Raw genomic sequence first — 15,720 nt, forward strand, 5'->3', positions numbered from 1 at the left:
GCAAGGTGGGGGGCTCAGGACCCAGCAGTGTGTTCGACAGGGCTAGAATTCTGAGACGGGACCTCGGTTCTGTGGCCAGGAGGCAGCCCCTGGCCCCCACCGCCTAGCACCCTCTGGGAAACAAGTGTGGGTGCTGGGAGCCTGCAGGGTCTCACAGAAGGCCTGGCTCAAGTGCACACAGTGGGCCTGCGGACACATATGGGGCCGAACCTCCTCCACCCCGTCCTCCCACCATGCCCAGACCAGCACCCCTTCCCCATCCCCAAATTGCTGGCTATGCTCAGCTGGTCACATTGTCTACTCAAAGCCTTGTCCCTACATGGTGGGGAGGCAGGGTACGGGGGCAGGAGGAGCTGTGTTATCTTCCTAGATCCCACCCCTCACAGCGCCCCCCCCATGCAGTTCAGGAACTCTCCCCCGGCCTTTGACCCTATGCCTGACCCCTCCTCTCCACCCCACTCCCACTCCGGGGTCCCAGGTGGCTCAGGGGCCTTGTTGAAGGGGGTGAGAAGTTACGGGGACACTGGCCGGGGCTAGGCCTGCCCTCAGCCCTCTCAAGTGGGGCCAGCCTGGGGGCTAGAGAATGCACTCCCCCTTGCCCCTGGCTTGGGGCCCGGCTTCCTGTCCCCCAATGGAAAGCAGTGGCTTTGCCACAATGTCTAGGCACAGAGGCAGCAAGCCTACCTGGCCACCCTGGGCTGGCTGGGAAGCCACAAGTTACTGCCCAGACCCCATGTGGGGGACTCCTCAGGGGCCTATCTCCACCAGGTGACCCCACCAGGTGGCCGACATCTGGCCACTTGCCCTTGGAACCTGCTGGTTCTCATGGGACTAAACGAAACCTTCGGGAGTGTGGCTCTGCATGGAAGTCAGGGCTTTGTGTTTTCAAGAAGTGACACTGGCCTTAGCCGGGCAGCAGGGAGACCAGGATGAGCTGCCACGGGCTGGCCCTGGGACAGAGGTCTGGGCAGTAGAGTTTGGCAGTGGATTGACTGAGCCTTATACAGAGCGGCCTGACGTAATTCAGCGAGTGGCCGCCAGGGGGAGACCCCTTGCAGCCCAGGACTGCGCTTTGCGAGGGGGGGGGGGAAGGGGGGAATGCGGGGGAGCCACGTCCTTTGGGAGTAAGGCTGGGGGAAGGGGGCAGGGACAGGGCGGGAGGGAGGGAGACCAGGGGGAGGGAGACAGAGGGAGATATGAGACAGGACAGGAAGACCTTAGGTTTGGTGGTGGTGGAGAAGCAAAGATGATGAGACCCTGGGGGGCACCTGGGGCCAGCTGGGGAGGACACTGCCCCTGGCCACAACGGTTTCCTTTCCCCAAGGGGGTGGGTGAAGGGTCTGTTCAGAGTGGCTGTGCAGGAGGCTTCCCTCCCCCGCAGGCTACATCAGCTGCAGGACACCAGTCCTCCCCTCCCCCCACTCCAGAAGCTGGGCCAGGAGGAACCAGCAGAGAGGCCACTTTGGGGAACTCTGTGTGTCAGGTCCCAGTGCCCCGGGGTGGGGGTTGGGGTGGGGGTGGGGGGCTGGACAGGAAATCTCACTGGGAGGGGTGTTGGCTGCTCATGGCAGTGGGGTGTCCTTATGGTCACCTCCAAAGTTGTGGCTTTAGTGTCTGGGCTCAGGCTCACCTTCTGGCCCTGAAGGGGCAGCTGACAGGGCCTTAGCTGAGGTTTGGGGTGTCTGGTCTCCAGGAAGCTCTGGGGAACAGTGCCCAGCGAGGGGAGGGGGCAGCCAGGGTGCTGAGGGCATAAGTCCTTCCAGGGATGCTCCCCCACCCCAGGGAGATGGGATTTGGCCCAAGCCTCCTCTAGAAACCAACATCCAAACCAACCATGGAGCCAATTCCCAGTCACGTGACTCGCGGGGCAGGTGCTGGCTTTGTCTTTCTGTAGCAGAGCCTCTGGTGGGTTTGAACCGGAGACTGTGGCCAGCTATCATACACTGGTGATGTCCCCACCTCAGGCGCTAGACTGGGCATTCTGCAGAGTTCATGAGGTCACATGAGTGGGGGGGGGCTGGTCCCAGCTGACACAGAAGGAAAAGACAGGGGGAGCGTGCAGCTGGGCCATTCCTTACACACCGGAGCACACGGGGCAGCAAAAGCCGGTCTCCCATCACCCTGGGCTGTGTGCAGGCAGCAGGAGAGCCTGGGACCCCCGACAAGGCATGGAGATGGTGGATGACCCCAGGGCTGGCTCCTTTCAGTGGGGGGTGGGGAGGGAGCTGTTGAAGTCCCTGCCCTTGGTCATTCCAGAGCCCGCTTGGCAGGCTATTCACACAATTAAACACTGTGTGTGTGTGTGCGCGCACGCGTGTGCTGGCTTCAGTATCACCGGGCAGACAGCCCTCCTCTCAGCCCCAGGGGCCACCATGCATGACTGCCGTGACAGGCTGCTGTCCACCAGGGCTGGGGCTGGTGACTAGTTGAGGCCCCTTGCTGCACCCCAGGGAACTTCACTAAACACAGACATCCAGGCAGAAAGTCTGTTCCCTCTCAGCACCTCCATCCAGGTCGCCACCCCCACCCCAAAGACCCCAGCCCCCATGATGACCACCTGGCCAGGCCAGTCTCCAGGGACTCCAGTCCTGGTCCCTGGGCACGCCCAGTTTGGAGAACAAAAGGGAGTCTGAGGAGCAAGGTCAAGGCTGGAGGGAGTGGGGTTTCCCGCAGAACCCCTGGTCCGGCTGTGGGGGCGGGAGAACACCTGGCAGCACAGTTCTCCACCTTCAGAACAGAGGCTCTTCCTCATGAGGCCGGGATCGGCCTGTGTCTTAGAAAAAATGTAACAAGATGATCCCTTTGGGGTCCCCTAAACCAGCACCACCTTCTCAGGGGACCTCCCTGCTGTGGCTGTCACCGGCCCAGTGGGGGCCCTCGGGAAGCTGCATTGGGACTGGGGTTTGTTTGGGGACCAAGACAGGAGTCATCCCGAGGGTCTGGTCCCCACAGAGGTGGGTTACACTCGGCTCTTTTGTTCTCTGAACCCGAGCTGTTTCCGTGGCTGGTATTTTTGGACCACCGTCACGTGGTCACCACGATCATGCCACTGCTGGGCTCCACCTGCTTGCCCATCCGACCCCCGACCGCCTGGACAGGCAGTCACAGGGCAGTCATGCTGTTGGGACCACGGCCAGCTGGGAGGGGTCCTTGGGAAGGGCCTCTCCCCATTTAAGGCTTCTGGGGCCAGCCTTCACCATCATATCACTGCCCACTCCCAACCGTGGACCCCGCTCTGTGGGGTGAGTGGGCCAGACAGCAGGAGCCCCCACCATCCTGTTTACCTCGGGGTGCCTCTGGGAACCCCTGGGCCCACCACCACCTCCACCAGCATTCCTGGGCCTGCCCCCACCCATCCTCTGGCAAGAAGCAGAGAGTCGGGGACAGGAGCCCCAAGGGGCAGTCACAGGCTGGAGGAACTGTTGGTGTAGCGGTCAGGCGCTCTCCTGCCCACAGGATGGCTGGTGGTCCTAGCCCACCAGCCACCCCAAGAGAGACAGCCCTCAGAGGTGCAGAAGGGAGGGAGGCAGGCACCCAGAGGGCTGTGCAGGCCGGCACTCATGGCCAGAGGGCGGTGGGGCAATGAGGACTGGGGACCGGCCCACTGGGGTGGGTGTTAGGCAGTGGTCATCTTTGTGCATGCAGGGCCCAGGTGGTCAGTTCAGAGACATGGGCACGACACTCAGTCCTGCCTCTATGGAGCTGAGCACCAGGCACCCTGGACCTGGTGGGGGTCCTACAGACCCCTGGGTTGACGGTGGGCTTACCCGGCCCCACTCCTGTCCATCCAACGGAGCCTTACCCTCTGCCCACCAGCTCTAGGCCCTGGGGACCTCCAAGGCCGGGGGCCCGCCCGCACCACAGTCACGCTGACCAGGGGTCCCAGTGGGGTGGGGTGACCATTGGTTCCCCGCTCCCCCTCCCCACCCCACCCTCAGGCCCAGACCACGAAGGCTGGAGGCTGGTGAAGTTGTTTATTTGTCTCTGAGGGGATGGCGACGGGGGCGGGAGGCAGAGGTGGTGGCGAGAGATGGGGCTGCAGGGCAGGGGTCCCACTCTCCTTCAGCAGACGCGGGGAGCAATCTCCCAATCTGATCAGGAGACAGAGACCCTGGGATGGGAGCTATCTGGGGGAGTGTGGAGGGTGGGGCCTGGTGCAGGGCAGGTTGTGGGGGCCCCTCCCCAGGAGACCCAGGACCCTGCTCTCACCCTCCCTGGGCCCCCACCCTCACATACAGCCTCCACCCACCCGGGCAGTGGCCGGGCAGTCCTGCACAGGGAGGGGCGGAGCCAGGGAACATCAGGAGCATGCATGAGGGGGTGTGCAGATGAGGGGGGAGGAACGGGAGCCTAGGGGCCAGGCGATGGGGCTCTGGGAAGGCTAGGGTTGTGTAGAGCCCCCAGGAGATATGCACACTCTCCCATCTTCCCTCAAGAGACTAGTCCAGCCTGTGGCCCCAGGAGACCCCCCAGTCATGCCTCCCCAAGACCCCCCAAGTCTGTGCCCTCCAAAGATCCCCCAGTCTGTGCCCCGGGGGACCTCCCAGACTGCCCCCAGAAGACCCCCCAGTCATGCCTCCCCAATACCCCCCCAAGTCTGTGCCCTCCAAAAGTCCCCCAGTCTGTGCCCCGGGAGACCCACAGCCTCTCCCCCTGGGAGACCTGCCCCCATTACCCTTCACGACTGGGAAGACCACTTGCTCCTCAGAGAGGTTGTGGCTCTGAACCAGGCACAAGAACTTGTCCAGTGCATCAGGGCGCACTGCCCAGGTCCTGCCTGCACCCCAGGGCCAGCGCGAGGCTCTGTGAGGGGTGGCTGGGCCCCACGCTCCCCATGCCCCCGGCTCACCCAGTCTCCCCGCCCCCTCAGGCCCCCGGCTGTCTCACCCAGCAGGCTGAGCCTGAGCACCAGGTGCCCTAGGACCCAGCGTCTGGAGCGGAACAGGCCGAAGGTGGTGTAGTTGGTGTCCGTCACCTGGACCTCCTCGGAGTCAGCCTGCAAGTCTAGGGCAGCGGCAGCCGTCAGTGCAGTGTCCCCTCAGCCGGCACCCCGCCTGCCCTGTCCATTGCCCCAGGCCTCACCCCTGCTCCTGTCCACCTCGAAGCAGCCGGACTTGTTGGCTGGGTTCAGCGTGTACGCCCAGGTGATGCAGCGCCGGCCCCTGGGGGCGGGGTGTGTGTGTCACATCACGTGGGGGAGGGAGTGGGGCAGGAGTGACCCTGTAGTGGCACCCACTAGGGTCCTGAGTGCCCCACACGAGCCAGGGTTGCATTTTAACCTACCCACAGGGGCTCCTGTACCCTCCTTTCCCCTTCCCTCCCTCCCCTACGCCCCTCCTGAGTTCTCCCCACATGGGTGCCCACCGGCCCCCATAGGCAACATGGGCACTATGCACGGTGTGGCCTCAGTAGCGAGAGGCGGCCCTGAGGGGCAGGCCGGTCACTCACCGGGTCATGGCATAGGACACTTGGATTTGGCCACCTTCTTGGAGCTCGAAGGTGGCCGTGTACGGGCTCAGCAGCTCCCTGTCCTCCTTCCGGAAGGTGTTCCCCGCCAGGCCCACCACGTACCATGACCCCTGGAACTGCAGTGGGCAGAGCTGGGACCCAGAGACCCTGGAACTGTGTGTGGCAGGCAGGCAGTGGGTGGAGCCTGAGCCTAAGGCCCCTGGAACTGGGTGGGGGTGGGGTGGGCAGAGCCTGGGGCCTGAGGCCCCCTCGTGCCCTGTCCACAGGCCACCTAGATCCCTTCTCTTGAGGATCCAAGTAGGCAGGGGTGGACTGGGGCTGCCCCGAGGCAGGGCAGGGACAGGTGACGCTGAGCCTGTTTCCTTGTCTGCAGAGGAGTGAAGGTGGTCCACTCTCGGGACTGGAAGAGCTGGACCCAGGGCCTGACCAGGGGTCGTGGCGGGCTCCTCGTCAGCTCTTGTGCTGGGAAGTGGGTCCATTCCCCTTCCCTGTACTCCAAGTCAGACTGGCAGCCCCCTCCCCGGGGCAGGCAGGCCCTCCCCTCCCCCTCCCTGCGGCCCCAGACCTGGTCTTGATGGAAGTCCAGCAAGGGTTTGTCTGTGGGGGATGAGGTCTGGCCCTGTGCGGCCTCCAGCAGGGCCAGCACCACCCACAGGGCACACCATGGCCCCATGCCTGGTGGCAGTGAGCGGTCACCTGGGAGACACGCCTCTTATGGGCCCTGGGGCAGGGTGCCCTCCCCTCCACCTCCAGATTGGCAGGACTGGACCAGGGAGAGCTGGGGGGTGGGGGCAGATCAATAGGTACCAGCCCCTCTGTCCTCCCACCCTCCTGGCTGTGGTCACCAAGTCCCAGCCCCCGAGGGAGACCACCAGCTCGCAGCCAGGCCCCTGGCCTCTCTCTGACCCACAGGTAGAACCAGCCCCTCAGCCCCGCACGGTGACTAATCCTGGACACTGCGGGCAGCAGACACAGACCTGGTGCTGCAGAGGGCTCCCCCTCGGGGTAGGGGGTACCCTATACTGGCCCTTTGGGCTGGAGGGCTGAGGGTGGGACTCCCCACTGCAGTCCCTGAGTTGGGGGGGCAGGGTGCCAGTCTGGGACCTCCACCCCAAGCCCCGAGTACTTCTCCCCACTCCAGAAGACAAGGGCTCCCCCCAGGAAGAAAGGTGCTCCCGCCGACGACCTCATTTGCTCTGGGAACCTCCCCAGGGAGTCCCGGTCACACAGGTCCCTGCAAACCCAGCCCACACTGACCAGCCCGGAAAGAGCCCTCTCACTAGCCTCAGGGTCACTGCCCGGGCCCCTCTCGGGGGCCTTCTTCACACCAAGGCCCGGCGACGTCAGGACAGCCCTTCTGGATTGGGTCACCCGCAGCGACACTGCGGCAGGTGACAGTTGTGACAGTGGGGTGCGACTGGGCCAGCTCTCTCCAGGAGACCAGGGGCCTGAGATGCAGTGACCCCCGGGCCAGAGAGGACCCCCAGATTGTGCAGGTGCAGATAGCGGTCCCTGTCCTAAAGGGATTCCACCGGGGAGGCAGTACACATGGGGGAAGGGCGGCTTCCACTGCCACACAGATGCGGGTGGAACGGGGTGGGGGCACACAGGAGCCTGGAGCACTCTGGCACCCCCTGGGGAGGGTCTCTGCACCCCCCCAGCAGAATGCACACCTGCATTGGCCCTAGCACACCCCTTCAGCGTTCAAAGCCTCAAAGGAGACCAGACCCTGCCGACAGGGTGATGACCTCCGTTGGCTCCCAATCACTCTACCCCACCCACCCCGGGGCAGTGGGGGTGCATTGCTGCCTTCTCTGCAGCCCCTCCCCAAGGCTCCCTCGCCGGTGTACTGTCCCCCCAGCTCTGCAGAGGAGCCGGGTGGGGCCAGAGACACCTTCCTTGCTGGACTGAGCTCACCCGGTACCCATGCCCGCCCCCCAAAGAGGAAGTCGTGGAAGGAGGACATGGAGGAGTGGCACTGGGACCCCAAGTCAGTTTCTCACCCTGTGTCCTGAGGGGCTCCACAGCTACTGGCCCCTCCCGTCACCTGCCCACGACGGCTGCAGGGACCTCTCCCTGCTCCCAAGAGCCCAGCACAAGGGGTCCTTCATGTCCCATCAGCTGACCTCCAGGGGCCCTACGGCCATACAGTGGCCCAGAACACACAGTGCCTGGACACACAGTGCCCCAGGGCAGCCGAGCAGCTCTGATGATGGTGCTGCCCCCGGGGGGGGGCCATGGGCCCGGGTGTGCCCCCCCCCCCAGAGGCCCAGCCCCTGCTCTTCCTCCCTGGAGCTCAGCATGTCTCAGTCTCTCTCAGCCCCAGCTTCTCCGTATCTTCCAAGGGAGTGTGCCCACTTCCTGGGGACCCTTGGTGAGGGTCAGCAACTGGCTGGGGCCATCTCGCAGGGGACAGTGGGCACTGGCCTCTCAGGTGTGATGGAGGCAGCCCGAGTATATAAGGTGGGGCAGGAGTCACCCCCAGTTCTCAGGCCCCCCACAAGCCTAACTCCAAGCCATTGAGTCGGAGCTGACGCACAGCCCATACAGGACGGGCAGAGCTGCCCTGAGGGTCTCCCAAACACTCCATCTTTATGATGGCAGATGGCCTGCTTTGCTCCCCAGGAGCAGTTGCTGGACTCGAACCACTGCCCATGTGGTTAGCGGCTCAGTGCACAGACTCCTGACCCCTCCCAGTGACGATACACCTTCTCTGGCCACTGGCCTCTGTCCGCCCCCCCTCACCCCCAGGGTGGACATGCCCCTCCGGTTTGGGGCACAGATGGCCAGCCATGCTTCTCTTCTGACTGATTGGCTGGTGGGCGTGGGGCTGCCATGGGCACTATGGTCTCTGGGCACCGAGGCTGGCATTACCCTCTTGTCCCACAGCGTGGGGCAGTCCCTCAAGGATCAGTGACCCAGCCTTATCCACTCATGGCCGTGGTGGCAAGGACGGGTCAGAGGGGACATCTGAATGCATTTAATGAGAAAGAAGTGCTAGGGGACGGAAGGGCGGTCCACTTCACCTGGTGGTGGCCCCTGAGGAGGGGGCCAGTGGGCCCACCCTGCCCAGGGGTCTTCTCTGTAGATCATGCCTTGCACGGGTGCCTCCTGTCCCCTTCAGCCCTCGCTGGGGACTCAGCGCCTCACCTCTGCAGCAGAGACCCACCTCACCAGCTGTGTCGCCCCACCCCTCCTTTGCTGGGAAGCCCCTGCCATCCCCAACTCAACAGCTGTGCTACCTCCAATCTCAACCCCCTCTGTCCCTCCTCTGCCCCCTCCCCACCAGGGCAACTCCCTTACCATCCAGGAGGTGGAACTGGTCTGCTTCCTGGCAGAAACCTGGGGGTGCAGAGCAGGGTCAGGGGTGGTGTAGCCTGCCCCAGAGCATGGCTCTCGTCCCTCAGTGGGGCTTGGGGCGTCAGGGCCGCCCAACTCCGGGGCCTGGGCACGCACCGTACTTGGGGAAGAAAACGGTGTGCTCCTCGGTCAGGCGGGCAGCCTGTACCTGCCGCTCAAACTCGCTCAGCACGGAGTCGCTCACGGGGACTGCGCGGGCTGTGGACACGGCGGGGATGTTCAGACAGGCGCCCTGTCGCCCTCACCATCAGCGGGCTCCGCAGGCAGGAGGGGTCAGGGTGTGGGCTCTGGCTTGGGGATGCAGGGGCTGGAGGGTCACTGGGCTCTGGTTCAGGGTGTTTGGTGTGGGGTCTGGGTTGGGGGGCACTCAGGCCAGCATGTGTGTCTTGTGTGTTGTCGCCCCACCCCATCCCAGGGGAGCGCTGATCCTGGACGGGCCCCATGTGGACGCACCATACAGCTTCACAGTGAGCTGCCTCGCCCGCTCCAGGAACAGGATGGCGAAGTCCCTGTAGTCTGTCTCTGCGACCACCACATCCACATCCCCCCGGGCGCCTCGGGCTGCGGGCACAGGGACATCAGCACGGCTGGCCTCGCTTTGCCCACGGCCCCGTGTGGCAGCCCCAGCCTCACCTGGGAGCAGGAACCGCCCAGGGACCCCCGCATCTCTCCAGAGCTGTCGAACCTGCCAGCAGATCCCGTCCCTGCGGGGCGGGCAGAGGACACAGCTGGCATGGGGGACCTGGCCAGGCAGGACCATGGTCACGGGGCACTCACTGTCTAGGCCACAGGTCTGAGGGGCAGCAGGCTAGACAAGAGGACAGGAGCCTGGGGGTAGAGGGGTGGGCTCAACTTGTGGTGGAGGTGGGAGGCCGGGGTGGGGACTCACAGTTTTCGGAAGGTGCTGACAGCCAAGGCTGAGCCCTGGGGGGTCACAGATAGGGCTGTGGCCTCAGCTCGGTGGCTCTGTTCCTGCAGGAAGCGGCACTCAGAGGCCACCGCCACCAGGAGCCACGTGCCTGCAAACTGACACCAAGGCCTGAGTCCTGCAGCAGCATCAGCAGTGGGCCCTCGGCTGCCCCCCACCCTGCACCCCTACAGCTCCCTCCCCTCACCCCTGCCGCTCTACCACAGCTCCCTGCCTGCTACTCCCCCTGCCATTACCTGCTGGGTATCAAAGTTAGCTTTGGGGTGGATGGAGCTGATGGGGGACGGTGGCCTCAGGGGCCTGGGAACCCGCTGGCCCAGCAGGCAGGGGGGCAGGAGCAGGGTCAGGAGGAGTACTGGCCTGGCGGTCAGCATGGCGTCTGCTGTGGAGCCTGGACTGAGGCAGCCAGGGACTGGGAGGCCACGTCCCAGGTCAGAGTCCACCGCCCAGTGTTGCCCAGAAGCCCAGCCTGGGGGAGGAAGTCCGGCCCAGGGGGAAGTACACACCAGCTCTGCTTCTTGTACCCCAAGCCAGAGGTGGGGGCTCCCCCAGCCTCCTGGGTCTGCCTGCCCCGGTGTCTGATCCAGGCCTGGCTTCGCTGCAGGGAGGAGCAGGCCCACGTCCACCCGTAAAGGCCCTGCTGACCTCTGGCCAGGGTGCTGCGAGCCCGTCCACTTCCTCTGTGCCCTGTGCTCAGCCCTCCGAACACTTCTCTCCTTGGGCCGCCGGCAGGGCCGCGGCAGGAATTTTGTCCTTCCGAAGCGCCTTCCCGGAACTGGAGGCGGGTCTCGAACGGGCGACTTGCGCCTCACTCACGGGCCCGCCCTCCTGGCCGCCAGGGGCGCTGTTCTGGCCGGGCTGCGCGCGCAGGCGCACTGGCCGCAGGCGCTCGGCCCTCGGCGGCCATCGATCGCTCCGGGCTCGTGGCGTCGGGCCTGCGGCCCCAGCGCGGCGGCGGCGGCGGCGGCGGCGGCGGAAGTAGTCGGGGCGCCGAGCGAGCGGGCCCGCGGGCGGCGGGGGCGGCCGCGGTGAGTGGTCCCCGTGCCGACCGCTGCGCCGGGGCCGGGGCTCCCACTCGAGGGGGCGGGCTGGTCGGAGACACGACCGCGCCCGGAGGCGCAGTGGGCAGCGCGGGCCTGGAACGCCCCGGCGGGCAGTTGGCCGGGGTGGGGAGGAGGGGCGGCCGGTTCGGGAGCCCGGGGAGCCGTCCTCGGGCTGAGGGCAGCGCCGCTTTGCAGAACCGCCGGGACAGCATGCCACGATGGACCCGGGGGGCTGGGCGCTGCTCCCCGACTGCCTGGTCTACCAGATCTTCCTGAGCCTCGGGCCCGCGGACGTGCTGGCCGCCGGCCTGACCTGCCGCCAGTGGCTGGCCGTGTCGCGCGATGAGTTCCTGTGGCGGGAGTTGTTCTACCGGTGCTACCAGGTGGCCCGCGACGTGCCCCGACACCCAGGTCAGCGCGGAGCCAGGCGGGGATGCCCCTCCCCGGCACTGACCGCACCCCCAGCACTGACCCCCTCCCTGCAGCGGCCGCGTCCTGGCTGGAGGAGTTCCAGAGGCTGTGGGACAGGGTGCCGTGCGTGGAGGTCCAGACCCTCACGGACCACACGGACCAAGTGCTGCACCTCAGCTTCGCCCACTCGGGGGCCCAGTTCGCCTCCTGCTCCAAGGACTGCACCGTGAAGGTCTGGAGCAGCGAGCCGGTGGCGGCCCTGCTGCACAGCGCCAACATGCGGCCCTACAACTGGAGCTACACCCAGTTCTCCCAGTTCAACGCGGACGACTCGCTGCTGCTCGTGTCCGGGGTCTTCCTGGGGCCGCACCACTCCTCGTCGGGGGAGATCGCCGTCATCAGCCTGGGTGAGTGCGCCCGGCCGCCCCCCACTTCCTCACGGCCCATAGTGAGGCCCCTCCCCACACCTTCGTGCGCCCCCTCCCCGCTGTCCCCCAGACACCTTCGTGCTGCTGTCGCGAGTGAGGAACAAGCCCTACGATGTGTTCGGCTGCTGGCTCACAGAGACTAGCCTCGTCTCGGGGAACCTACACCGCATCGGAGACATCACCTCCTGCTCCGTGCTCTGGCTCAACAACGCCTTCCAGGTGGGGGCGGGGGCGGGTGGGGAGGGGGCCACTCACGCCAGCTCCGGTGCCCACTGCCCTGTGTCCGCAGGACGTGGAGTCAGAGAATGTGAACGTGGTGAAGCGGCTCTTCAAGATCCAGAACCTCAACGCCAGCACCATCCGCACCGTCATGGTGGCCGACTGCAGCCGCTTCGACAGCCCCGACCTGCTGCTGGAACCCGGCCCGCCGGCCCCCAGCACCAGCACCTGCCGTGTCTTTGACCTGGGCAGGGGCAGTGGCAGCGGTGGCGATGAACCCAGGGCTCCCTTCCGCGCCAAGGAGGGCCTACGGCGCTTCCTGGACGACATCCTGGATGGGCGGGTGAGGCCCTCGCTGTCTGAGAACACGCTGGAGACCAGGGTGGCGGAGCTGCTGGCCCAGGGCCGCACCAAGCCCCCCGAGCCCACCACCAGCGAGGCCAGGAAGTACCTCATCTTCACCACGGGCTGCCTCACCTACTCGCCGCACCAGATCGGTAACGGCACCCCCCCAAGGGTCCTGTGCCCCCCACCATCGTGTAGGTGTTGGGTGCGAGCATGCAGACCCAGCCCTAGGTGTGCACCCCCCTGGGGAGGGCCCTCTCCCTCTCCCTCATAGAGACCCAGCCCTGGAGGCACAAGCCCCCCAGGGGGCCTGGCTGTGGTGGGGCACTGGCCGTGCCCTCAGCCCTGTTCCTCACAGGCATCAAGCAGCTCCTACCGCACCAGATGACAACGGCGGGGCCGGTGCTCGGGGAGGAGCGTGGCGCTGACGAGTTCTTTGACTCACTGGACCACGTCATCGATGTCCATGGACACGTCATTGGGATGGGCCTGTCGCCCGACCATAGGTGGGCCTGGGAGGGCAGCGCCCACCTGCAGAGGCAGAGGTGTTGGTGGGCCAGCCGCCATCCAAGCCATGTTCCCTGGCCAGGTACCTGTACGTGAACAGCCGATCCTGGCCCAGTGACGCGGTGGTGGCCGACCCCATGCTGCCCCCACCCATCGCAGAGGAGATCGATCTACACGTGTTCGACCTGAAAACCATGAGTGAGGTGCGGCGTGCGCTTCGGGCCCACCGCGCCTACACCCCCAACGATGAGTGCTTTTTCATCTTCCTGGACGTCAGCAGGGACTTCGTGGCCAGGTGAGGCCCGGTCGGGGTGGGGTGTGGGGGGGTCACGGGCTTGCTCTCCAAGCCTCATGGCTGCCACCCACAGCGGGGCTGAGGACCGCCATGGCTACATCTGGGACCGGCACTATGGCACCTGCCTAGCCAGGCTGCGGCACGAGGATGTGGTCAACTCGGTGGCCTTCAGCCCCTGCGAGCAGGAGCTCCTGCTCACCGCCAGTGACGACTCCACCATCAAGGTCTGGCGCTCTCCACACACTGTACGCGCCCTCCAGGCCCCGCGCCCCCGCCCCCGCCCCTTCTTCTTCTGGCTTGCTGGTCAGAGGCGCTGACCTGCGGAGGGACAAGCCCCAGGCAGGGGTGGGGTGGCAGCTGCCTGCTGTCCTTGGACCCCGCCTAGGAAGTTGCACCCTCTCCTTGGCTGAGCCTCTGGTTGCCCAGGCAGATGTGGGCGGAGCCTACAGCAGCACTGCTGCCGGAGGGAGTGTGCAGGCTGAAACACCCCCCTCCCCGCTGGGTACCCAGGGGCCAGATGCCCTGACCACTCAATGCACGGCCATCGGCCATCCCCACCTCCCAGCTGTGACACTGGGCATTCGGGGGACAACCACAGCCACACTACGCACCCCCCCCCCCCACCTGCCTCCTGCCTGGCCCTGAGCAGGGACACAAGGACATGCTACCCAGCTAGACAGCCCTCAGCAGGGTCTTTGCTCTGGTCTCACGTGTGGCACCATGTGGCCAACAAGCCGCTGCAGCCCACAGTCCAGTACTGGATTCGACTGTCCAGAACCCAGGCCCCTCCACTGGCCGCAGCCACCTGCCACACTAGGGGTGCATGTCCCCTGAATAAAGGCCCGCAGCAACACTCGCCTGAGCCCTATGCTATGTCTGTGGGGCCAGGCTGTCCCCATGTGACATGGCCTGGGGCCACCGTGGAGTAGCGGGCAGGCGGCCGGGTGGGTCTCTGCCTCCGGAGGCTGGGTGTGAGCTAAGCCTGCAGCACAGGGTTTTTCGGGTCCACCACCCTATTCCCCTGGCATGGACTGACCACAAGGGGATCCTCAGGAAGCACCAGGTGGTGTACAGGGAAAGGAGAAAGCACTTCGGCCAACGAACAACACAGGAGGCCACTCGGAGCTCAGGGCCTCCAGGCGGGCAGGGCCTCACCCCCCGCAGCAGAGGAAGAGGAAACAGCAGGGCACCGAGAACTAAGGGAGCCTGCAGACAACGCTGTGCCCCAGTACACCCGAGAAACAGCCATCCAAACTGCACCCAGACGAGCAAGCCCGTGGAAGCATAACTAGCCTGGAGAAGCCCGAGGTGCTCTGACCAGCACGTGTTCAGACCGACTCCACGGGGAGCAGCAGGGCCCAGTCACTGACCACCAGCCCCCAAGCATATGGGTCAGAGTCCTTGGCAGCTGCCACCCTCCATGGGGCCAAGCCGGCCTCCTAGGTCAAACAGGTGTATGAAGCTCTGGTTTCTCAAAATGCAGACTCGGCACCCCTCTAGAGCAGGCAGGCCTGGTGCAGTGATCCCAAAGTCGGCACTTCAAAACCACCAGCCCTCCGTGGGCTTTCTACGCCAGCAAACAGTCTGGGAAGTTCTACCTGCCCTATAGGTGCCTCTGTCTGAGAGGCCCCCACCCCATGAGTGTGCTGTCCTCAGGGCCGTGCCCCGTGCTGCACAGGCGACCAGTGGGAGTGAAGGCAGTGACCAGGTCCCCCCCCCCCGTAGCACAGCGCAGGGGCAGCCACAGCCCCTTGAGATGGGGCTCTGCCCAGTCCTGTTATCAGCCTCATAAGCCCCCATACAGAGGTACACTCACCCTACGGGGACATGCAGGGCCCTGTGTGCCGCAGGAGACTGCGCCGAGGAACATGTGCAGGGACCTCCTGGAAGCAGTGTCCCGCCCTGTCCAGGACAACTTGGGGGGAGTGAGGTCCCACTCCTGCAGCACCTGGTCCTCTGAGGGCCCTGTAGTAGTGAGCGGCTGCTGCCTGTCAGCACAGCAGGGTGGCTCCAGAGGGTCCCTGGACTATGACCTCTGTGGGATGAGGGCCACTGGCCAGAACCCCAGTGCAGTGGCTCTGAGAGGTTCTCCCCCGTCCAGACTCACTCAGCACAGACTGCTGGGATGTCTCAGACTGGACTGGAAGGCACAGCTCCAGCTGCTGGGAGGGCATTGCATGTGGCTGGGCAGTGTGGAGTGTGCTCATGATGGTCAGCCAAGAGCTCAGCAACACACCATGTGCTTGTGCTAGGGACCGGCGGGGACACCAGCTTCAACTCAGGTCTGAGTGCGGCCATCAAGTAGAGGGGGGAGGCCCCCACTGACCCAGGCAGCCTCCCTCCCTGGTCCCACCTGCTAACCATAGGATAGCCCGTCCACCCTCCTGATACCGAAGACCAGCTCCTCTTTTCCCCAGGATAGCCCATGTGCCCAATGCCATTATCAGACTGGCCCCAGGACTGCCCACCTGCTAGCATTGTCCAGCATGGATACCTGCCAGGTGTCAGCTCATGGCAAGGCCCTCCTGTTCCACAGGGTTGCCATCAATGCTCCCAGCAGCCCGATGCGCTAGAGACCTGCCTGGGACCAGGACGCCAGGCCTACAGTGCCACACTTGTCCATCCCCCCACCCCCAGAGGTGGATGAGGCATTGGTCTCTGCACTGGGGGCCACCAGGTGATTGGCAGGGAGCAGCCAGATGGGTAGTTGGGGTA

General features: G+C 65.3%; 2 protein-coding genes across 5 annotated transcripts; one reads left to right on the forward strand and one right to left on the reverse strand.

Moving 5' to 3' along the window:
* Positions 1–4,887: 4,887 nt before the first annotated feature.
* Positions 4,888–10,568, reverse strand: C8G (complement C8 gamma chain). 3 transcript variants are annotated; one of them, XM_075559780.1, is made up of 10 exons: positions 10,264–10,396; positions 9,994–10,169; positions 9,719–9,855; positions 9,463–9,533; positions 9,283–9,390; positions 8,926–9,027; positions 8,773–8,811; positions 5,449–5,585; positions 5,083–5,162; positions 4,888–5,004 (listed from the first exon to the last, which is right to left on the reverse strand). In XM_075559780.1, the coding sequence occupies exons 2-10, from the start codon at positions 10,129–10,131 to the stop codon at positions 4,992–4,994; spliced, it is 825 nt and encodes a 274-aa protein (XP_075415895.1). In that variant the 5' UTR covers positions 10,132–10,169; positions 10,264–10,396; the 3' UTR covers positions 4,888–4,991. The 3 variants fall into 3 exon arrangements, with proteins under 3 accessions (XP_075415895.1, XP_075415896.1, XP_075415897.1); XM_075559781.1 differs by having other exon boundaries at positions 9,994–10,568; XM_075559782.1 differs by lacking the exons at positions 4,888–5,004; positions 5,083–5,162; positions 5,449–5,585 and adding an exon at positions 8,435–8,621 and having other exon boundaries at positions 9,994–10,405.
* A 78-nt stretch (positions 10,569–10,646) lies between these two features.
* On the forward strand, positions 10,647–13,858 carry FBXW5 (F-box and WD repeat domain containing 5). Of its 2 annotated transcripts, XM_075559774.1 has the most exons (8): positions 10,647–10,785; positions 10,996–11,211; positions 11,286–11,618; positions 11,710–11,858; positions 11,929–12,355; positions 12,562–12,709; positions 12,793–13,005; positions 13,079–13,858. In XM_075559774.1, exons 2-8 carry the CDS (start codon positions 11,019–11,021, stop codon positions 13,320–13,322), a joined length of 1,707 nt encoding a protein of 568 aa, XP_075415889.1. In that variant the 5' UTR covers positions 10,647–10,785; positions 10,996–11,018; the 3' UTR covers positions 13,323–13,858. The 2 variants fall into 2 exon arrangements, with proteins under 2 accessions (XP_075415889.1, XP_075415890.1); XM_075559775.1 differs by lacking the exon at positions 10,647–10,785 and having other exon boundaries at positions 10,836–11,211.
* Positions 13,859–15,720: the final 1,862 nt, after the last annotated feature.

The sequence above is a fragment of the Tenrec ecaudatus genome, chromosome 10, assembly GCF_050624435.1.
Source record: "Tenrec ecaudatus isolate mTenEca1 chromosome 10, mTenEca1.hap1, whole genome shotgun sequence".
In the NCBI taxonomy this organism is placed as follows: Eukaryota; Metazoa; Chordata; class Mammalia; order Afrosoricida; family Tenrecidae; genus Tenrec; species Tenrec ecaudatus.